Here is a 24,373-nt window from a genome sequence, read left to right on the forward strand (position 1 = left end):
CCCCATGGACTAATTCTTTGGACTTGTTTTTGTTTTGCCCTTCCTCTGCTCCTCGCCTTCCTCCAGAGCCCCCACCCTCCGCAGTCCCATTTATACGGAGCAAGGACGCACCTTGCCGGGAGGGGGGCGAACTCTTACATGTATGCTCTGTCTTGTGTGTTTTTGGTTTAGTCCCTGTGGCCTAGTTTTCCCCAGTCTGTCTAATTAGCAATGTCATTCACCTGTGCCCTGTTTATCACTTATCTAATTAGTTCTTGTATATATACTCCCTGGGTCTTTCAGTCCTTTTTCCGATCATGTCAGTGTATACATGTTGTGCTATGTTCCTGCCTTCCTCTGTGTTTGTATTATGGATTATCTAATAAAGACTTGATTTGTGATTCATCTTCTTCGTTGTGTGTTTATATACAACCCCTACGTGACAGTTATTTCCAAAACAATTACTTGTTTTATGTGTGACAGTGAATAACAGACATAATACTTCAAAATAACAGAAAAGCCTGCAAATGTGGCTAAAAAAAATGTAACATTTCTGATAGGAATACTCACTCCCAGGCCAGTTTGGCAGAATTTCTCCAGCCAGTAAACAGGCTGCCATTTGCTCCTCTAAGCTTAATAAGCTTCTCAGTGTCTTGATCTGACCCCTACAATAACACATTTGGCTGTAATACATTTGCAGTGGGTGTTTGGTTAAACATTCTTACAATTTATGTGTAGTTAATGTTAAATTATGTCAACCACTTTCTGCAAGCTGGTTTATTATTAACATTGTAGTTTTATTCATATCTTTCACATCTACTGCAGTCAGATTCACCCGTGTTCACTCTGAAGGAATCACTCACATGGCTGGGCACTTGTAATGACACATCAAGGATGTTAAGAGGCTAAAAGCAGGTTTAAAACTTGCCCCATTGAAGTCAACAGGGTGCAAATTTTAAAAAGAGAATAACACGGTGTAGGCAACACCGATTTTTGTCGTTGTTCTCTGTACTGACAGCACTCCAAATTTACAAAAAAATGAGCTCAATGTTAAAATTGACCGGAGTTCTCCTTTAATGTGCTTTATGCAAATGAAGCCTGTGGGTCTTACACAACCATAAAATGTAATATTACAATGAACAAATCTTTACAAATCTAAACAATTAGCAGTTAATGTAGTTACATGTATTGTGTTGTTTCATCTCAAAATAACTATTCTAAACTGCTTAAGTGACCTAAGTTCCCTTACAGGTGTAAAGTACTTTTCCCTCCATCATCTGTGCAAGGTGTCAGGTGTGGATAAATGAAGTGCAAGCACTGCGGGTGTGAGCTGCTGATATGACGTCACAATCGTACTGCATTGTGAGACATATAGGTGCACTGAAGTGTACAAATGAAGTAGACTTGCTCCCTCTGTCAAAATCGGGGAACGAGGGTCTGTCCATATAAACTTCCCTCGTCCACTTCACGAAGTGGGACGCACTTCAAAATAGCTGCAGGGATTCCCCCGAGGAGAAGTGCTTAGGGAAGTTCGCAAGTGCGTGTCTAAAAGTGGACTGGAACGCAGCCCTCGAACATACTTTCACACTTACTTCCTGTTGCATACACGCAGTCTCAAGTGGCCAAGATGGCAAGTGTTGGTATTTGGACAGGTCCTCTGATTCTACCGAATCACTTTATCTCGCGTCTCTCATTGTATTATTGGGATAGCCAATTTATTCTAGTGATTCAAATAAAATGGCACATCATATGTTAGAAATTATAACACTTAAAGGGATACTTCACCTCTGGGAAGATGAATGTGTATTTTAAATAGGTCATTTAAGTAGAAGAAATGTGAAGAAATTTTTGAATTTGGAGCTTTCTAGACTGAGAAAAGCCAGAAAATGTATTTTTGGCTTATGTGGATGAAAGACAACAACTCCCAGAATGCACTTGCTTCGCTGCCTTAGGAGGCCACGCCTACCGGTAAGAGTGCGTAGTTAAAAACAACAAGGCTAACTTAGCCTACGTGATGAGTTTGCCAGTGATTTAGAGATCGGCCAAATGTCCGGGATTCGACTTTTGCGTTCTACAGTCGCCATTCATCATGTTTACTGTGGGCGAGCAGGACGAGGCTGACGGCCGCGGGAGAACGGCGCGAGACCGGTGGCGTCATTACTGAGACGCTCCGGGTCTCGCATCTCTCACGGAGGAGCGGGAATTTTCTTAGCAATGGTAAAACGCACATCAACCGATCACTTGTTTAGCGTTCATGTAAACACTACATTCAGATTCACCAATCGGAATGAATTCAGTTAGATTGAAACAAAAGGTGCATGTGCATGTAAACATGGCGACCGCAGAACGCAAAAGCTGAATCCCGTACATTTTGAACGATCTCGCCCGCCGGACAAGTCCGGGAAAAGGAGGATGGTATAACCCCTACTTACTCAGCTTTCTCCTACTATTCAGCTTTCTCCACAGAACAAGAGCCTGCTAGCTTAGCTTCCAAAGAAAGACGGCTGACACTGTGTACATTCTGTGAGTGAAATCCCACCTCCTATGGGCGGGCTGAAAACATGCGGAACAACGCCATCTACTGGCTGTAGTCTTTAGCCTCTGGCCAGAAAATCCTCCGATGACGCAAAATGACGATTTTTGCGTCATCGGAGGATTTTTTCCAGACAAAAAATACATAAATATCTTGTCTCAGGGGGATATGAGGGTGGAAAGCATGGTAATTCGAAAATACTACAGGTTTTCTACTAATACAAAGCTTAATGCTAAATCCTGAAGTATCCCTTTAAATTAAATTATAAATTATATTACTTATATTACTGGTTATAGGCGATATGTTATCTTTATCAAAAACATTTCCCCCTTAAGTAATTTGTATTTAACTACTCTTCTGATTACAGATTTAGCTTTGTAAGCTACTTTTTCAAAGCAGCTTCCACAACACAGCTCACAAGCAACATTCTGAAATCTAAAATGCAAATAAAACACCCTGTGGCATTGTGGAGTTGAAGAACACATGCGTCGAAGGCCACAAGATCAAAAGTCCACATTAAGTGCGGCATCTGGGACAAGGCCTTGGATATTTAGAACACGGGCTGACAATGAACGTACTAACACACACACCCTCACCTAGCATGTCTGTGTAGTGATTTTGAGCAATGAAGAGGTAATCAAGTCAGGGCAAGAACAATTAAACCACAAAGGCCCTCTCAATCTCTGCCAAGGTTATGCTTCTTAATAACTAATGGGATGTCTTTATCTCAGGGGTTGCACTACATAATACACCACTACATCTGTTTATTGCAAGGCTGGGAGTGAGAGACACTGGAGTAATTTGTAGTCATGAATTAATGCTAGTCACTCAGTCTAAATGTTCTCTGCTCTAATGTTGATGAAGGCTGTTTAGGTCTTACAATTGTCTGCATGACATTTTATCCATTATGTCTCATATGTATTGGGATCGTACTTGGGTTCCTTTTTTTTTTTTGTTTCTTATGCAGGTGTCCTAACCGAGTGACAATGCAAGTTTGACAGAAGTTTTTTTTTTTTTTACAGAGATATTGTTCAAAATTCAGATGTAAAATTCAGACAAAAACAAACTTTTCAAATGAGAGAACGATGAACAAATAAAATGTGTAATTTGTGCATGTGTGAAAAACTTTGGGATCAGTATATTGATTTTTTTTTAATTAATCATAGAATCCTTAACATAGAAACTCAAACAGCAAGTGTCATGTGACACTGACTACTGAAGTTTTGCCTTTTTAAAATATATTAAAATAGAAAACAGTTATTTTAAATGGCAATGTTTCACAATATTACTGTTTTTACTGAATTCTGGATCATTCTTGGTGAGTATCAGAAATTTCTTTCAAAAAATATTTAAAAATCTTACGAACCCCAATAATGTACCCCAAAACTATACTGTTTTTTAACAGTATAGTTATATATTTACCAACCCTGAGTAATTTTAAATACAGTTCCTGAATACAATTATTTACATATTTATATAGACGCTACAAATTAATATATTTAATTATTGTTTATGAATCATATTTCAACAAAAATGCAGATTATTTATTACAAACGAAATAAACGTTATCAAGCCCCTGTTGTGAAAATACCCAATGTAAGTACGAACACATAATCAGCCTTAAAATGACCGGCTGACAATACATTATACGTTACTTGACGAATGACTTTTATTTTGAAACTTAAAGCGCGGAAGCTGGGTGCGCATGCGCTGTGTTATGTTGTCAAACAAAACTCGTCCTATGAAAGTACTGTTGTCCGATATGTGAAAAATAAGTAACGTTGAATGATTTAAGTAGGCATATAATTTGTTACGTGCATATTTTTGATACCTTACTGAATGACTGTAGTTTATCAAATCTGACAGGTAACGTTAATGAAGATCGTTTTAAACGTTAGTCTTATGTTGGTTGGTCAAGGGTAACTTACACATGGATTGAAATGTGTATCTCTTATCAGTAGCCTACTCTCCAAACCAAACAACACAGACTTTAATATTAATCTTTAAATGAAAATGCCTCTTTCTTTTGGACACAGGTATGACGGTGGTGAATTTATCATTTGCTGCGGCTGGGTTTTTAGGAGCATATCATCTCGGGGTAACAGAGGCGTTACTGAGACACGGAGATAAGCTGCTGTCCTCTTTAAAAGCCTGCGCTGGAGCTTCAGCTGGTGCTTTAGTGGCCACTGTGATGATCACTGCTCCTGATAAACTACAGGTAAAGATATTCAGCTACAAACCAGAACATGTTACAGCGGTATTCTGGTCAACAAACTAGTAAAATGTGTTAAAAATGGAGTGCCAGCGTTCATTTAAAAATGTTGCCTAATTTTACTAAAAGAGTTGCATGCACAACTTCAAACATGAAAACATTTAGAATACATTTAGAAATATTCCAGCTTTTCTTATTTCCCCTTTCAATATTTTAAACAAAACATTTTTTTTCTTCTGTATTCGATGTCCTTAATTTCATTGTCATTTTGTAGACCACTATCCCTTTAACTAAAAAAAAAAAGCCAGTCCTTTAATGACAACCTGAAACGAGGAAGTGACATTATTTTTGGCAAGAAGAAAAAAAAAAAACACTTAAATTATCAAAGGCACAAAGAAGTATTGGCAATAGATTTTATGAATTCTCTGATGTTTTGTGGTATACAATTACATCCATCACTATAATACAAAAAAATCATAACATTGTTCTTCATCATTTAAATAATTAAGCTATATATTTAATGAGGTCTAAGCTTCACTAAAGTATATATCTGAATGTCTGCTGTACCCTTTTGAGAAACTAAAACGCAGACAAATCCATTATTTTTATTTTATTTTATTTTATTTTTTAAGTAACAGAGCTCAAAATGGACTGCATATCAGCAGTGTCCCTCATTGTGCTTGGGAAAACCGACTGACCTGTTTAGACTTGAAAGTGATTGATGTGCTCCCTGTCAAGCCAACAGATCTGTAGAAGCCACAGATTTCTCACAGTTGCATCACCAAGGCTGAAGCATGTAACTGACTGAGCTCTTTACCTGTATGTTCTGACTTTGTGTTTTCTTACAGCATTGTAAGCAATTCACCTACAGGTTTGCCAGTAATGTGAGAAGTCAGAGATTTGGAGCTGTGACGCCAGGATATGACTTCATGCTTGAACTGAGGTAAATGCGGCTCTCAGACATAATTTTTTTGATCGAACTAAAATGATTCACTAGGTTGAAATTAACCCCGGAGGGTTTTTTGCAACCTTTTTTCCTACATGCAGAATTTTAATCAGAAAGGCTGTCTAGGTAAGATATCCTACTCAGCTGTTTCTTTCACTTAACTATATTCACCTCATTTCAAATCAAATTAAATTTCAAAATGGTGTTAGAATATTGCGATAGATAGTACTGAGGCTGGATCAAAATTACTCTGCACTGAAAACACCTTGTTATAAAAAAAATAAAATAAAAAAAAAAGCAAGCAAAAAAGTCTCTTTTATTTGCTACTGTTGTTATGCTTTTATGTTTTATGTGTTTTAAATAAAATGCATTTGTAAAATAATAGGTGTCCAATTTCTTCAAATTGACATTGTGGAGACTTTTTCAGTTGCTGTGAAGCATCAGTTTTAAGAGGCACATTGTTTTTATAGTGGAAGCATTATTGCGGGTGCCGTTCTGTCTTATTATTACAGAAACTGATTTAATCTCACAAAGGTATCATATAAAACATATAAACTAAGAATGTGTAGAAAGAAAAGAAATACAAGTAGAAACTAGAGTTCATTCAAAATAATTTGGTGGACAAGAAAAGCTGGAGGAGCAAGTTCTCTATAGTTCACCCCACAAAAATTCTTTCATTTAGTCAACATTATGACCAACAAATATATGACCTTATTCTGTGGAACATCAAAGAAGATTTTTTTTAATAATGTACTGTTCAGTGTATGTAATTAAGATTGGGGACTACAGCGTCAAAAAGTATGATAAAAACACCATAACGTATCAAAAGTTGTAGATATAATTTGTAGCTTATATGAAGCTATATTTTCACACAATACACATTAGTTAACCTTTTGCTTGAGTATGTCCCTTTCAATCTGTTTATCTGGAGCACACAATTGACTTGAACAATTCATTCACAAATTGCACTCAACTAGTTCTTGAGACTCAATAATCCATTTGCAGTTATTAATTGTTCACTGAATTAAATAACGATTTTGGTTTGTTTCATACACAAAGCTATCAAAGACTTGGATTGTAGCCCTGAAGTCATATAGATCACTTTTATGGTACTTGTTGGGTGCTTTTGCATTCTTTTTGAAGTTTGAAAGCTCCATGCTGAATTCTGATCATTAGGGTCCCTACGCAGTGTTCATGGCTCCCTTCTCTCTGAGAATGGGATATCTGTTGAAGTTCACTTCACTTGACAAAATGCATTCATTTTGAACACCCTGCAAGGTCATCAAACATAAACGACACTTGAGTCGCGCATATTAGAGGAGTTTGAGATATAATAACATAATATCCTTCTGTAAATAAATGGAGTATAAATTCCCATACTTTCAGTTAATGTAGTCTACACATGTATTTAAATAAATATACATTTATTAATTTAATTGATATAAATAGTGCTAAACTGTATGAAAATAAATGTAACTGTAATCATGATAGTTGCATTGTAACTTTTGTGTCTTTTGCACTTTATTCCCACAAACAACCACATACAAATCACACCTGGGACTAATTATTTTCACTGTGCATGTTTTAGTCAAACTTATTGCAGTACTGGTGTGATGCACGATGACAGGTGGGTAAATTTCCCTAGCCACTTCCAACGAAGTGTCGCATCAAGATTCACTTTTTCCCTTTGCTGTTCGCAGTGTCCTTCGAACTAAACACTATTTGGACTAAAGTATTGGGACACCTGACCATTACTCCAACAGGGACTGTAATGACATTGCATTCTCTATGCATAGGCTATACATTAGTATGATGTTGGTCCTCCCTTTATTAACATACATTTCAAAAAATGAGATGAAAGAATGGTGCCAGTGTAAAAAAGTTCCAAGATCACTAATCAGTGAGTACTATATCTTTTTAACAAGACGCACAAGCTCCGTTGAAAATGTCCTTCTTTATTGCAGTAATTTTCTTAAGAGAGTTTCAAATGTAAGCGGATAATTAGACCACATTGCGTTTTTGTTTGATTGGCCTCTGTGAGTATTAAACATAATTTCCAATATTAACTTAAAAGTTCTCTTCAAATAGAAGTGTTTGTGTAAATTCATGTGAGAGACACTGAGAAAGCTGAAGAAATACCTTGACCTTGCTTTCCAAAAACACATTCGTTTCACACGTACAGGAATATATCTATCTGTCTGTCTGTCTGTCTCTCTTTCTCTCTCTCTCTCTCTCTCTCTCTCTCTCTCTCTCTCTCTCTCTCTCTCTCTCTCTCTATATATATATATATAGCCTCGCACAGCTGTAAAGATCTTCAAAAAACAAACTGTTCCTGGCTCCAGTAGAATGAGGTTTGAATGGTTTGTAGATAGTGCCGTTCCGATGCAGAAATGTCTCACCTCCTCAGTGCTACTTGTGAAATCGCAGATACTGCTGGCATATGAAACGGTGGAATTTTTTTTTTCTCTCTTTCTGTTGAAGGGAATAATATCTGTGATGTGCACAAACCTCTGAGGGCTTCTGATAATCTTGACATAGCGCTTGGAGCGGATAGCAGGCTTCATTTTGATGAAATATCCTTAGAATGGAACGTTGAGTGGGTTTTTCTTTCCTTATTTCTCCTGCGTTACCTCTGTGGTTCAGCCAACAGATTGTGTAATTACGATATGATGTTGAGGGAAAAATGGATTTCACTGAGGTTGTTAATTATGCAAACACAACAAATGAGCATCTGTCCTTTGGTTTTCCTCTAGGGAGGGCATCGAAGAGATTCTCCCAGCCAATGCCCACCAGTTAGCCAATGAACGCCTCCATGTTTCAATAACACACTCAAAGACATACAAGAACAGCATGGTGTCCAGCTTCACCTCAAGGGAAGATCTAATTAAGGTATTCATGCCTGAGGTCAATGGACAATGATTTATATTTCAACTACCAGAGTGATGCACACAACCCAAAGGGAACTTGCCTATTCAATTAGACACATCATAAGTGCCGTTACTTGACAGAGTTACTGCTGTGGAAAATTGCTGCTGAGTTCATTAATTCATTCCCATCTGAAATTGTGAACAAATTGCGCTGGTACTTCAGTAGTCCATCTAACATAATGATCTAAACTGTCTTTTCTGGCATCCTTTTCTTTTTGTTTGAGGGTCAATGATGCAATTCATTTGTTTTGTTTTTGTACTATTAATAAAAAATAAATAAAAAAATGCATATAATTAATACAATTACTTAAATACACACACACACACATATATATATATATATATATATATATATATATACATCTTTTATGATGTTTTTTAAAATGGAATTCTTTTTTTTATTATTAATTTTTATATTTTTATATATTTATATTAATTTATTTTTTTATGCATTGTCAAAAATGTCAAGGTGATACATTGAAGCATGGTCGTTTTATTAGAAAAAAAGAATATATATATAGAGAGAGAGAGAGAGAGAGAGAGAATATTTATATAAAACGTTTGGAGTCAGTATGATGAAAAAAAATCTTAATTAAGAATTATGAAAGAAATAGATATTTAAGGAAAGAAAGTAAATAATACTTTTATTCATCAAGCATGCAATATATAGATCATAAGCAACAATAAAGACTAACTTCGTATAAAAAGAAAATGCTGGAAAATGTTACCTATTCATCAATGAAATCTGGAAAAAAATATATCACGGTTTCCACAAAACTATTAAGCACCACCGCCGTTTATATATAATATATAATATAACACCGCCGTCTATTTTAACTTTATTTTGGATCAAATAAATGCAGATTTGCTGAGAATGAGAGGCTTTCTAAAACTTTTTTAAAATGTTTTGGATGGTAGTCTGTATAAAACTTTTTTTGGGCAGTAATAAGATGTGTACCTGTATACAAGGTGTAAGAATTATTTTTTTTATTTTTTTTTACTGCAAGTTCCCACACATGTAAAACTAAAGATTTTTATTTTCTTTATCATGGGCACTCTTATAAATCATTTAGACCTATAACCTTCTATTCCTCTGTCCATTGTATTGATGTATTATGACGGTATTGTTTTAAAAGGTGCTCTTGGCCAGCTGCTTTGTGCCGGTCTATGCTGGAGTGAAGCCAGTGGAGTTCCGAGGGCAGGTAATGGTGTCTTATACGACCAGCTCTCTTGGCTCCAGTACTGTCTGTGACTGCTGAGAGCTGATGTTAGGTTTTCATTTAGATGAATGAGCAAACCAACTATTTGGTTCTGCTTGCCCCCTACACTGACAGAGGTCTGATAAAACTACATTAGCTGCCAAATGTGGTGGTATTTTCAGCCAAAGCAATTATAAAGTTGCATTGGTGAAGTTCAAGTGTGTCATGGGAAAGCATCAAGTTGTATTACTGTACAATAACATAATGAAGACAGACTCTAGACAGAAATTCATATCTTTGAAGTGGCATACAGAAATTGAATATTGATGTTTTGTAATGCTGTCATAGTACAATTTAAACAAAGCTTATAAAGTGTTAAACACCTTTAACTCTCTGTTGCATGAATTATTAAATTAGAAAGGTTGAAAAGAATGCAGTCATTCTTTCCATTGAAGGGGACACTAAATATTGTAATGTAAGCCAATGGCAATTTGTATATAAGCAAAGAATATGACCTTTAAAACCCATTAACCTACATTTGTTATGAACTTATTAAATAAAATACTGTAATAAAAGCTGCATGGCAGATTGGCAAATTCTTTGTAAAATTCATTACTGAAGGTTGATGGACACCGATAGTCTTGTTCGATGAAATAGAAATATAGACTACTAAAGCCATTTATTGCAATATATCTATTCAGTGGTTTGCTTATCTGACAACAATGTAATGTCTTAAATTATCTTTATTTTCTGGGCTTTTCTCAGCAAATAACATTGATATAGAGTGTGATTAATTTGCTTATAAGCATGTTGTTCAATTAAATATTAATCATTAAAATGTTTAATCAATTGAAATAATTGATTAAAAGTGTCAGTAAAACATTTATATTGTTATAGAAGATTAATAATGTTAGAAATAAAAGATTTCTATTTCAAAGAAAGACTGTTTTTTTCTATTTATCAGAGAAAAATAAAAATGTATAAAAATAAAGACTTTCTATTTATCAGAGAAAAATAAAAATGTATCAGTTTGCACAAAAATGAGAGTGTATAGAGAGCATACGAGTGTATATGTTATTTAAGAATGTTGATTTCCTCAGAAATGGATGGATGGCGGATTCACAGACAGTCTTCCTGTTCTTCCTGTGGGACGCACAATAACAGTGTCACCATTTAGCGGCCCCCAGGATATTTCCCCAGCACATAAGGGCATAAGTAAGCTTCACCTCAGATTGGCCAACATGAGCGTTGTGGTAAGTTTTTAGCATTAATAAGCCTTACTTATTACTTTTAGTGTATAGTTGTACAGCACTACTTAACTGGAAACATTTAAAATATAAATCTCCTTCCAAACTGTTATGTCATAACCTGACAAGTTTTGAAATTTCAATCGTTTTCCACCCTTAGTTCTCCAAGGATAACATCATAAGGCTGAACCAGGCCCTGTTTCCTCCCTCGTTACCCAGGCTCAAGGCACTGGATCAAGAGGGATACCAGGATGCTGTTCACTTTTTAAAGAAAGATGGATGGATGCAATAACTGATTTTCTCCTTTCTAGCACTTTCAACACCTTGAATGTCTAAAATGTGGCATAGTGACACCAAGACAATTTTCATAGCAGTTCATTTTTGGCGTGCAATATTATGTTCAGTGTAATAATCATACTTTGACTTGGCATCTACTTTCATTCTCAAGATGAAAAGCACAGTAAAATGCATCATGTATTTCAGGAGGCTGAATGATCATTGTTATAATAAGAAAATTTCTATTGCACAGCTTTAAAACTTGGCAGTGAAGAGCCATGACAGCACTACAGTGTTCTTTGAGAATAATTAAACAAAGTGTTTAAATATTTCTGAAACTCCTTTTGTTGGAATCTGTTCTTAATGGCCTTTAAAATCTCAGTCAATCCCAAGACCAAAAAGTCGCTCTTTTGCCTACACTTGCTGCACATATCAATGCAGCGTTTTTTGTAGTTCCTTGAGGACAACACTGGAGAACAAGCCTTTGAAGTAAAGCCGCAGGAGAGGTCGTTTGAACTCCATGAGTCTCCTCAACTCTCAGAACTATCGGTTTACTTGCACTTGATTCCGCGAGAGCGTTCTGATCATTTTTCTGTCTGAGAACATCTCTCTGGGGAAGGTTTGGGGATTAGCAAAGGCTTGTGGGTATTTATGATGTGGTTGTAGAGAGAAACAGAGTGCTGGCACATACACACACACACACACACACTATGGCATAAACTGCTTATGCGAGTTATCAAATCATTTGAAATATTAAAGTTTTTGCAATTAAAAAGCAATTTTATTGACTTACTGATTTATAGAGCAGTTAGTGTTGTCAAAAGATGATAAGAACTGCTTATGTGAAATTACATCAATTGTAATTGGTCTTCATTAGAAGCAAGAGCAATGTTATAAGCGGAGCACCATTAGCTTGATAAAAATTGATTATTCAGTGTAAAGCTCCGTGGCAGCATGGGTAATTTACATCAGTCTTTAAATGATGCACATGGTCATATGGGTTGATCTATTATTTATAATAAGACCCCCTTATTTTTTTGCCCTCAGTGCTGAACCAGCGTTTTTGAACTACCTGGTAATCAATAGAGTGAATGGTTGTTTAAATGAATGTTAAAATGAAAGTTATGTTAAATAATATGGCATTTCAATGTACTTTGTCTAAGTGTGTGTGAATTTATTTGTGCAATTAACTCCAGTGGGATGTGTCTTTGAATAGCTGCATTAATAATGTAATTAGAATGCCTTCACATAGACCTGTTACAAAGTGAATCTGACACCTCACAAAGACGCTCTAAGGAGACACCCCTGACTCAGGGATTTGCATTATTTACTGACAAATCAAGTCTGTATTAATTTGCATTGTTAAGCTCTGAGATCTTTTTTAATCAATGGTTTATGAATGACATTAATGGCAAGTACTGAAAACATTAGAATATTAATATAATTAAAAGAGTTAAATTTTTTTGAGTGCTCTAAAGAAATATTAATAAATCAACCATAATTGATTATGAATATTCGGATCAGTTAATATAATTAACTTAATGTCAATTAACCTGTTTGTCCCGTGAACACTCAGTGTTAATTGTTTATTAATTCTAAAAATGTACATTTCCGGGGTATGGGAAATGTCTTTCTTACTTTTCAGTACTACTAAGAGCAAGTAGTCAAAATCTGCATGATTAGGGACTCTAGTAAATATCAGCTTGAAACACGGACACCTTTACGTGTGACATGAACAAGATTTTACTTACTAGACTAAATACTTAAACTACTCTAACATATACATACATACATGTATACAGTTTACCAAGGGAAAGAGAGCTGAAGCAGAATACAGGAAAGCAAGAAGTTATAGCATTGTTTGAAATTCAGCAGATCAACAGCCTTGAGCAAACCATCAGTTCTAACACGCCCTTCTTTAAAAGGGGTAAGGATACTTAATGTATCCAATTATGAGACTAAGTTTGATACTTGCATCGCCCATTTGAATTAAACTGTCCTGATGCAATTTGTTGAGGCTCCAGTTGATCTTTCCTGATGTTGTTTTGATGAGAGAGAACCAGTGGGAGTCAGAGGATCTTTGGTGAATGGTGAATCTTCACATCAGGATTTCAGCAAGGAACTATGAGAGTAAAAGGCGTGATCTTGTGATCAGTGATTTTTAAAGCGTGAAGATGTCACACCCTCTGGAGGGTTGTGAGGTCAATAAGAAGTTGTTCCCTTTGGAGGGAATTTCTTAACAACCTTTTGTTCAAGCAGGCCTTTGAACATGTAATCTGATTGGGTGTTTAACAAAAGAATCTTCAAGATTCGTATAATACTAATGCGTCACGAAGTACAAAATGTTATGTAAATTAATAAATGGGGGACGAAGATTGGAGTTTATAGAGACTAAACATGCTACACATGATTTTGGTTAACCATAGTATGCAAGTCTGAAACATTAATCCAAAAGAGTTGAATGAATACATAGGCCAAACCACATAAAAGGAAAATCATTAGATGGGAAAATTAGATACATTTATACATTTCTCAAGTGGTTATATATAGAATATATATGATTAAAAGGGTTTATTTCTCCTTCTCAGCAATAATTAAGTGAGAGTCACAACTCTGCAAATTCCTTTTGGGGGTCGTAAAAAGTCTTATCAGTCTTAATGTGTCCTGTAACAGGACACCGGGTTCTGCCAGTGTGTTGGCTTCATTTGGGATGTTAGTTTTGGGGGAAGTTTCAGAGACCTTTGTTGGGAGAGTGAGTTTGCTGGTTTATTCTTTAAATATAAGGAATAATTTGTCTGTGTCTGATTGGTCTAAATGCTACACAAGCCAACAGATAACATCAAACAGACAATAGGAAAGATACTGGACAAAAATATTAAAGTGTGTATCACTAAAAATATCAATCAGAATGGTGACCGGACCGACCACCAAGCGAGCGCAAAGTTCCACAACTTTTTGGAATTTACTGAGTGTTTTTGTCGTCTTGCCGTCACCTGCTCTTATGACGAAGAAACACTGAAGTCACTGTTCTGGATTGGGACAAATTACCATAATCCTGTTGACCTTGCAGACACCACTGGACTGAATTGGAAGGAAGCCATCATCCGGTGTCTATAGAGCATCCTTCCCCGATCCAGGACACAGCCAGACCCAGAGTCCAAATTACCACCTTCAACCACAGAAGAATCGAGTGATCCCCCTGTAGACAGAGAGCTACCGCACGCCGCAACGCATTAGCCAGAGTCTGAGGAGAAGAGGACAGAGCTGACCCTCGCCCCGGAAGTAGAGCTCCATAGTGAGTCTGACCAGGGGTCAGCGACATCAGCGGACGAGGGAGTAGTTAACGTGGAAAATGAGGAATGGCTGAAGGACTTAAACATGGAGGTATTGACTCCCACCCGGTACCTTCATCATCGCTGTTTCTAGACAGCTCTAAAGACGATATGAACTGAGTTCTTACTGCCACCATCACGCGAAAACTCAGCCAGTCCTCCAACTCCGCTGCTACCGAATGTCTACAGCCCTGCGCTGTCTCCTGCTGTGACGTTGAGCTGCAGGCCGTGCATCCACCAGCAGCACCTGTGCGAGAGGATCTTGTGGCTCCGCCTCCATCCTCTGATCTCTTCGCTCTATCTCGGCCTGTCGGCTGCACCGGGTTTCCTCGTCCCATCGGCTCCCCCTTGGTCAATTGTCACTTTACTACCACCATGGACTTACAGGCCATCCACTTACAGGCCGTCCACAGTGCTCTGTCCCTCCACCCCAACGGTTGCAGCAGGTTCCTCCTTCTCTCTGTGTCGCCTCTGTCCTCCATCACCGCCTCAGCCCTCGGGTACTCTGGCTCCGCCTCCGGCGATTGTCGCCACAGCATCACCGAGGTCTCCAGGGCCAGCGATGTCGCTAGTTTCCATTAGCTCTCCATCTGCGCCCATGGATCCATCTTCTTCGTCTCCTGCGGTCTTGCCTGCAACATCCCGTGACAAAATGATTTATCTGTGCACTTCATTATTTTATTTTTTTAAATACGCCCAATTTCCAACGATCCAATCAATTCCCAAAGGACGAAATCAAGCCCCACCCTACATTTTTTTCTCATTTCAGAAGCCGTTTCACTCGGATATTCGTCACAATAGGGAAGAAAAAAAGATAATTCTTTCTTGATGATCACGTTTTCATCATTGTTGGAAGCCAACAGATTCGGATTCCATGTTTGCTGAGGCAGCACGGTGGCTTATATCAGCTTGAGACGGGTGTCCCCCCCTTTCTCTTGCTACATCCACCAACTCCGAGGATCCTTTTTTTGGGATTTGGAAGCTCACTCTGTGAATTCTTCCAATCCAAACAAGGATCCAATGCTGTCCACATCTGGCTCTGAGGAGTTAGACGTGGCCACGCCTGTCACAGTTACAGCTAGTGGTGCACGATATATCGGCGGCCGATATGGTCATTTTTTTACACATCGGTATCGTTCCGATGTCAAAATATGGCCGATGTGAACAGGCCGATATTTGACGTGTGAAGTTGAAGATGAAGTTGACGTAGAGAACGCGCCTGAGAGAAATACACATTTCATACAGATGACATAAGCAGAGAACAGTCTGTTTTCTTTCGTTTTGAATTGTTCTGTTTAAAAATAGAAGTTTCAAGCTTTCTATATATGTCTCAGGTCTGTGAGGCAGGTAGGTTTCGGTTCATTTATGAGACGCACTCCAGGTTCACGCGCGCGCCGTCACCTCCATGTCCTGATTAAATATTTTCTACTATATTTACTTCTTATTTAAATCCAGGCAATTGGTTGATGAAACATTGATCAAAATTAAGATACAATTAATACAAAACGAAATTAAATTTAAAGACAGGCTTTGTGCTTTCTGCTTGAGGTCTCTGTGAAAATTTTAAAGCAGTTTTTAAGTGCCGCTTTAACTGGCCTGTCCGTAACATTGTTAACGCAGTCCAGTGGGACTTATGTTTTTTCCCTCTTCATGACACATTTTTGACTGATCGTTTTTTGACTCATAGATATTTGAATATATTGCCTGATATTTGATACCCATTCGAATTAGATTTTTCTCAAAAGTGACAGCATTGACGGGCTAAGTTTAAATTTTGTTCTTGCTTGTTTGTTTTTATTCTGTCAAAATGTCAGAAAGCATTTTGTATTATCTATCCGTGTTTTTAAAATTCGTTAAATGACGGACGTTTTACTGTTAACACAGCCCATAGGCCTATGTCGGATTCGTCTTATTGTCACGGTTCATAAATTCATTGTTTCCTTCTTGTCTCGTGTTTCTGTTGTTATGCGTGTATGGGTGTGTGTGAGTGGGCGTGACCGCTCATTCAACTGATTAGCGCTCCAGCTGATCCCATTCATCACTCCAGCTGCAGCTTATTCACGCACCTTTAAAGCCTCACTGCACTCTCCTTTCATTGTCAGATCGTTGTTTGATGTCTTCCGTGTTTGACCGTGTTCCTGTTGGCGTTCCTGTTCGTGTTCCCGTTCACCTGGATATCGTCTTCACTCGGATCATCACGTCATCACATCACTTCACGGACACCATCGCTGACCATCTAGTCCTTGTGTCACCAGTCTGCAGCTTCATCACCGGACATTTGTGCTTATATTCAATAAACAGAGTTTTTACTTGCATACTTGCTTCCGTCTTCTGTAAACATGACACTTATAGCCTACTTGTTGTTATTTTTAGAATAAGTGATTCGTTATGCTATTGGACTCCTGTCTATTCATTGTCACTGTTTTCTATAAATATGTTTGTATTGGCTAACATTTATTCAGCTAATGCCTGTCCTGTTTAAAATGTGCAATGTTCAAACGCAAAGACAGCACGTCACAAGAAGCCCTTTTCCCTGTGGTATTTTTTAGTATCATATTTGGATATTGGAATAATAAATGAAGTAGCCTATCTTAATTGTACACAATGTTCCGTTTTTTTTTTTTTTTTTTTCTAAGGGTTTCTTAATTTTAGACAAGTTGACCAGCACACATTATATGCAATGCAATATAATGCATGTGTGTCGTATATGTGACATATTTTGCACACAGGTAAAGGTGCCCAATATCAGTCATTTCTAAAGTAAAAAAAAATGTGTTTTGGAAAATAGCTCTTTATTTGATAATCATTAAAATTTGTTTTCTATACAGAGATATCGACATCGGTAAATATCGGTATCGGCCATAACAGCAATATTAATATCGGTTATCGGTATCGGCCACAATTTTCACATCGGTGCATCACTAGTTACAGCCTTTTGCGACTGCTCATCCGGTCATATTTCAGGCCTTTTTCCTTCACTGCTTGAATTACCAGAGCAAGAAATGCTTCACCTACTCAGACTCTGAGGATTTACATCCCCCACTCAGGCAAGTGACATAAATCCTCTCAACTATTGATCTGCTTGGTGGTCACAGCAAGGGGTCTGTGGTCACCTAGTACCGCCTTTTATCTTTGATAACAGATGCAATTTACCTGGCCTATGATGCGCACAGAATGGTTTCACCAATGGTTTCATAAGAGCCCACTCCACCCAGGGTGTAACATCTTCCAATTCACTATCCAAAATCCCTGAGAAAGTCACTTTCTGTGGGAATCTGGGCAATGTTGAGGTGTGGCAAATTTTCTTCATGGCTTTCAGGGGGCGTCTCTACTTATCTGGCACCCGTGGTGATTTCGGGGGGTGGAGGCCTGCGATGGGAGCGAATCTTCCATTCGGTTAGTTCCCTGCAAGTCTTTCTGCTCTACAAGTGTCTGTGCCAGTGTTTCACAGCCTTGTTTGGCAGGCATCTTCCCTCAGAGTGGCAGCATTGGTATTGAAGTTTCCATAGCGTCAACAGCATGACACAGCGACAAGTGCCATTGAAAAAGGAATGTCTCAGGTTATGTATACATCACGGTTCCCTTAGAAGGGAAAGAGATGCTGCATCGTTTTGCCACACTTCAGGCATGCCCGTAAGGCTTCCTTCAGACAATTAGAATCTGGCGATTTTGTGCCATGGGGGGGGGGGGGGGTTATAGTTTGCTGACACACTACACTATATCGCCTGACCTCACGTCAGCCAATCAAGATTGGCGTGTTTTCAAAAGTGCTTCAGGCACTGGTCACACAGAATGAATCCCATATCATCAACGCCATGACACAGCGTCTTGTTCATGTTCCTGTTCAGTGTGATGACGTTTGATGTCCCGGACAACCGCTTTCTTTGATCCCATTTAGCTAGGCCTACTTGTTACCATTCAGCTGTAGAAAGAAAGAAAGAAAGAAAGAAAGAAAGTGAGAATGAAAGAAATCCCAATCAATCTCTATTGGTTTATGGAAAGGAGTGCTTTTGTGTGCTTATTAGGGGTGTGACGAGATCGCGTGCTACGAGATCTCGTGAGACTAAAATGTGACGAGATTTATCGTCGAGGGAAAAGCTGTCTTGTGATATCGCCATGATGGAGCGTGAGGGTGAAATTAGCATAGATTATGCCACCGCTGGTCTGCTACATTCATATTACATTTTGGTGCCCACCGCAGCACCGCCTCCTCTGTTGTTTGACTGTTTTTATAAAAATAAAAACTATTGTAAACTTCTGCTCTGCTCATCCAGCACGAGTTGCCGTCGCATACAGAGCAGCAGGAATGTTCCACTTGCACTTATTGTTTGCAATTAAAAAGACTAAGAGAAAACTATTATTTATTTTGTTATTTTTACTGTTTCTATGTTCAATTTATGGAAAGGAGTTCAATCAGGAGGTCACACACAGCCTCAATCAGAAGTTCTGGAAGCTCATAGTTAATGTACAGTAAGGTCTGAAGAGACCAATGTGAAATCATACAGGAGAAAAGCAAGTCAGTTGAGTTTGTGGGAAAACCATTTACAGTGCTTGTACAGTGAGGAAAATAAGTATTTGAACACCCTGCTATTTTGCAAGTTCTCCCACTTGGAAATCATGGAGGGGTCTGAAATTGTCATCATAGGTGCATGTCCACTGTGAGAGACATAATCTAAAAAAAAAAAAAAAATCCAGAAATCACAATATATGATTTTTAACTATTTATTTGTATGATACAGCTGCAAATAAGTATTTGAACACCTGTCTATCAGCTAGAATTCTGACCCTCAAAGACCTGTTAGTCTGCCTTTAAAATGTCCACCTCCACTCCATTTATTATCCTAAATTAGATGCACCTGTTTGAGGTCGTTAGCTGCGTAAAAAGACACCTGTCAACCCCATACAATCAGTAAGAATCCAACTACTAACATGGCCAAGACCAAAGAGCTGTCCAAAGACAGTAGAGACAAAATTGTACACCTCCACAAGGCTGGAAAGGGCTACGGGGAAATTGCCAAGCAGCTTGGTGAAAAAAGGTCCACTGTTGGAGCAAACATTAGAAAATGGAAGAAGCTAAACATGACTGTCAATCTCCCTCGGACTGGGGCTCCATGCAAGATCTCACCTCGTGGGGTCTCAATGATCCTAAGAAAGGTGAGAAATCAGCCCAGAACTACACGGGAGGAGCTGGTCAATGACCTGAAAAGAGCTGGGACCACAGTTTCCAAGGTTACTGTTGGTAATACACTAAGACGTCATGGTTTGAAATCATGCATGGCACGGAAGGTTCCCCTGCTTAAACCAGCACATGTCAAGGCCCGTCTTAAGTTTGCCAATGACCATTTGGATGATCCAGAGGAGTCATGGGAGAAAGTCATGTGGTCAGATGAGACCAAAATAGAACTTTTTGGTCATAATTCCACTAAACGTGTTTGGAGGAAGAAGAATGATGAGTACCATCCCAAGAACACCATCCCTACTGTGAAGCATGGGGGTGGTAGCATCATGCTTTGGGGGTGTTTTTCTGCACATGGGACAGGGCGACTGCACTGTATTAAGGAGAGGATGACCGGGGCCATGTATTGCAAGATTTTGGGGAACAACCTCCTTCCCTCAGTTAGAGCATTGAAGATGGGTCGAGGCTGGGTCTTCCAACATGACAATGACCCGAAGCACACAGCCAGGATAACCAAGGAGTGGCTCTGTAAGAAGCATATCAAGGTTCTGGCGTGGCCTAGCCAGTCTCCAGACCTAAACCCAATAGAGAATATTTGGAGGGAGCTCAAACTCCGTGTTTCTCAGCGACAGTCCAGAAACCTGATCTAGAGAAGATCTGTGTGGAGGGGTGGGCCAAAATCCCTCCTGCAGTGTGTGCAAACCTGGTGAAAAACTACAGGAAATGTTTGACCTCTGTAATTGCAAACAAAGGCTACTGTACCAAATATTAACATTGATTTTCTCAGGTGTTCAAATACTTATTTGCAGCTGTATCATACAAATAAATATTTAAAAAATCATACATTGTGATTTCTGGATTTTTTTTTTTAGATTATGTCTCTCACAGTGGACATGCACCTACGATGACAATTTCAGACCCCTCCATGATTTCTAAGTGGGAGAACTTGCAAAATAGCAGGGTGTTCAAATACTTATTTTCCTCAATGTATATTGTTGTCTTACAATGCATTTGATAATTCATACTCATAAAGTAGAAGTGAAATTACATTCATTAGAAGATTATTAGTTAAAACATTTCCAAATGCACCTGCAGACTATTTTTCCAGTCATGAACTTTGTCATTGAGGATTTCTATAAAATATTGAGCAAAAATCTCATCTCGTTCTCGTGAACCCAATCTCGTGTCTCGCCTTGTCAAACCCCAAGTGCTTTAGGATAGATTTGAAAATGAAATCAAAGTTTATGTTCAAATACGTTTTAAATCACATCTGCCAGAAGAAACGATCAGAGCGAGTCACTGACATCAGACACTGGCCCTGTCCCAAATGGCACACTTCATGCACTTACAAGTCTTGTGGACTTACAATGGCTGCCGCATATGCATGTCAGCTAAGTCCACAAGACCGTAGGCTAAATCGGCAGTGTAAAAAGTGCAGTGTTAAAAGTTATTAATTCCCAAAGAGTCAAATTAACAATCTACAATGTTAAAAAGTACTCATCTTCAGTGTAGTTACAGGGTGCTACTTAGTGTAATTTTATTTTTATACTGAAAGTGCAAAAAAACGTGCCGAATTATTGACTCCGCCCCTCCGATGACTGCTGACGATGCCATTTTATCTTCATGCGACCAAGACGGTAGTTTGAATTTCTTTTCTGTTTCTAAAATTAAATAGTAAATACATTTGTTAACATTTTTAGTAAAATATGGTGATGAACACATTTTGAAATGATTAACTGCGCGTTTTTGTCAGGATTAAGGAAGCTTGTCAAGTTCACGAGATGCAGAGATGTACAAAAGAATGTGAAAGTTTCTCATATCCATTGGATTTCCTGGATGAAGGTGATTTTACGTTTAAAATAAATTTGTTGGAATGTGCTTACACATGTTATATATTTTTTTTAGCTTCTTTCATTTTGGTTTGTTGACAGCCTTCATGAAAGTAAGCATTCCCGCCTCCAGTCGTGCTGAGGCCTGGTTTTATGACGAGCCTGGCACTGAAGTTGATGAGGATTGGACGACGGCGGAAGGCAACACTGGGATGTGACTGAAGCTAGGATGGAAGGAAGTGGTGGGGTGTCAGGAAGTGATCTAGACATGGAGGAAGAGATTGATGGCGGGAGAAATAAAGTAAACAAAAATAGTAAGTGGACTATAGTGGAAAAGAGGAAAAGGAGGAAAGATTGGAGCCAAACGTCAGGGACTGAAAGCGAGGGAGAAGATAGTCAAAGTAGAAGAAGTAAGGAGGAGTACAAGGTATTGGTGAAATTTAGTTCTGAGGCAGTGAATCAATTGAATCCATTGAAACTTACCAAGGCACTGAAAGAAACGATCGGTATAATTGAAGGTGCTAAAATTTTGCGAGATGGAAAAATGATTGTTTTTTGTAAAGATAGTAAGCAACAGAAGGCTGCTGTGGGGATTAAAACATTAGCTGGGCAAAAAGTGACGTGCAGTATCGTGGAAGGAAAGAAATGGATACGAGGAGTAATCTCAGGTATTCCCACCGATATTTCAGTGGATGTAATAAAGAGAAACATCTCAGGAGGAACGGTTTTAGAAGCGAGGAGGTTGAAATACACTCGGAATAAAGAGAGACTGGATAGCCTTTCGGTAATGCTACGTTTTGATGAGGAGAAAATGCCAAGTAGAGTATTCCTTGGAGCAATGAGTTATGTGGTAAGACCGTTTATTCCTCCTCCGTTGAGATGTTTTAAGTGCCAGAAGTATGGGCATGTGGCTGCGGTATGTCGAGGTAAGCAACGTTGTGCAAGATGTGGGGGAGAACATGAATATGGTGGATGTGAAGAAGGTGTAAAACCTAAGTGCTGTAATTGCGGGGGAGAGCACAGTGCAGGATATGGAGGATGTCAAGTGAGGAAAAGTGCTGCTATGGTACAGAATGTCAAGGTAGTGGAAGGAATAACATATGCAGAGGCTATTAAACGAGTTAAGGATACAGAAAAAGCAGTTGAAAAGATAGCAGTTCTGCCAAAGATAAGGAAAGAGAATACAAAAGTGGGAAAGCAGAAGGAATGTGTGTTAATTGAAGACAGGCTGGCTTTTCTCACTTTCATTGCTGAAGTAGTGAATTGTTCAGCTCAGACAGAAAGTAGGACTGAGAGAATTAAAATCATAATTAGAGCAGCAGACAAGTATCTAAGTATTGATGGGGTAACGGTAGAACAGGTAAATGAGAAATTAAATGTGCATGCTACTAATACACAGACAGAGCATGGAGGGGCTTAATGGTAATGATTGTCTTGCAGTGGAATGCAAGAAGTCTTTTATCTAATGGACAGGAATTTAAAAAACATGTTGATGATTTTAATGTAAAACCTCATATAATATGTGTACAGGAGACATGGTTAAAGCCTAACTTGAGTTTTGTGGTTCAGGGATATTCTGTTGTGCGTAAAGATAGAAATAAAGGAACTGGTGGAGGTGTGATAACTTTTATAAAGCAAGATGTGGCCTTTCGGGAGGTAAATGTTATTGAAGAACTTGAGGCAGTGGTGGTAGAAGTGAAAGCTGAAAGTCAAAATATTAGGATAATTAATTTCTATAATCCATGTAAAAGTCTAAATAAAGAGTTGTACAAAGATGTAGGAGGTGATGGGAATTGTAGGGTAGTTTGGTGTGGTGACTTTAATGCACATAGTACCTTATGGGGAAGCACAAATAATGATCCAAATGGGAATGTGGTAGAAGAAATTTTAGATGAAAATGATCTTGTATGTCTGAATGATGGTAGTGTAACAAGGATGGATGTAGTCAGAGGAAGGCATTCAGTATTAGATCTAACAATTGTATCTAGTGGATTAGCAAGAAAATGTAAATGGGAAGTATGTGAGCAAAGTAGTATGGGTAGTGACCATTATCCTATTAAATGTAGTATTGGGATGGAAGTAGAGGAATGTCTTGAAGAGAACATTCAAAGGTGGAGATTTAAAAAAGCAAATTGGGAAGAGTTCAAAGAAATATGTGAAAGTAAAATGGCAGGTATGAAAGTAAATTTAGGAGACATAGAGGAACTGAATAAGGAAATAAATAATATTCTTTGTGATACAGCTAATGAGGTAATAGGAAAAAATAAAGGTATCAGGGTAAAAAAGGCAGTACCTTGGTGGACAGACGAATGTAGTGAAGTAATTAAAATGAGAAACAAAGCGTTAAGAAAAGTGAAAAAAACATATTTATTTGATGACTTAATAGCATATAAGAGAGCCCAGGCAGATGTAAGAAGAGTAATAAGGGTGAATAAAAGGAATTATTGGAGGACTTTTTGTGATGAAATAGGTGAGAGTACAGATATAAGTGAAATGTGGAATATGATAAGAAAGATGGGAGGGATTCAAAGGTATAAAGGTGTCCCAACGTTAATCAAAGATGATAAATATATTACATCTAATGAAGAAAAGGCAGAGGAATTAGTAGAAGCTTTTGTAAAGGTTCACAGTGATAGTAACATATCAGATGATATGAGAACGTATAGAGAGCAAATCATGAGTAAAAATCCCAATACAATGGTTCAAAGAGTGCTTGA

At 38.1% G+C, this 24,373-nt stretch overlaps 1 protein-coding gene across 3 annotated transcripts; it reads left to right on the forward strand.

The window, feature by feature from the left end:
• Positions 1-4,213: 4,213 nt before the first annotated feature.
• Positions 4,214-12,470, forward strand: pnpla4 (patatin-like phospholipase domain containing 4). Of its 3 annotated transcripts, none has more exons than XM_079857122.1 (7): positions 4,214-4,378; positions 4,549-4,730; positions 5,573-5,667; positions 8,424-8,559; positions 9,734-9,799; positions 10,897-11,049; positions 11,204-12,470. In XM_079857122.1, exons 2-7 carry the CDS (start codon positions 4,551-4,553, stop codon positions 11,333-11,335), a joined length of 762 nt encoding a protein of 253 aa, XP_079713248.1. In that variant the 5' UTR covers positions 4,214-4,378; positions 4,549-4,550; the 3' UTR covers positions 11,336-12,470. The 3 variants fall into 3 exon arrangements, with proteins under 3 accessions (XP_079713248.1, XP_079713249.1, XP_079713247.1); XM_079857123.1 differs by having other exon boundaries at positions 4,220-4,306; positions 11,204-11,654; XM_079857121.1 differs by having other exon boundaries at positions 4,315-4,393; positions 4,545-4,730; positions 11,204-11,654.
• The last annotated feature ends 11,903 nt before the right edge of the window (positions 12,471-24,373 follow it).

This window comes from Squalius cephalus (genome assembly GCF_949319135.1).
Source record: "Squalius cephalus genome assembly, chromosome: 2".
Classification (NCBI taxonomy): domain Eukaryota; kingdom Metazoa; phylum Chordata; class Actinopteri; order Cypriniformes; family Leuciscidae; genus Squalius; species Squalius cephalus.

Coding starts and splice junctions, on each gene's coding strand:
- pnpla4 (XM_079857121.1), top strand. Junction 5,668..8,423: donor GACTTCATGCTTGAACTGAG/GTAAATGCGGCT, acceptor GTTTTCCTCTAG/GGAGGGCATCGAAGAGATTC. Junction 8,560..9,733: donor CAAGGGAAGATCTAATTAAG/GTATTCATGCCT, acceptor TTGTTTTAAAAG/GTGCTCTTGGCCAGCTGCTT.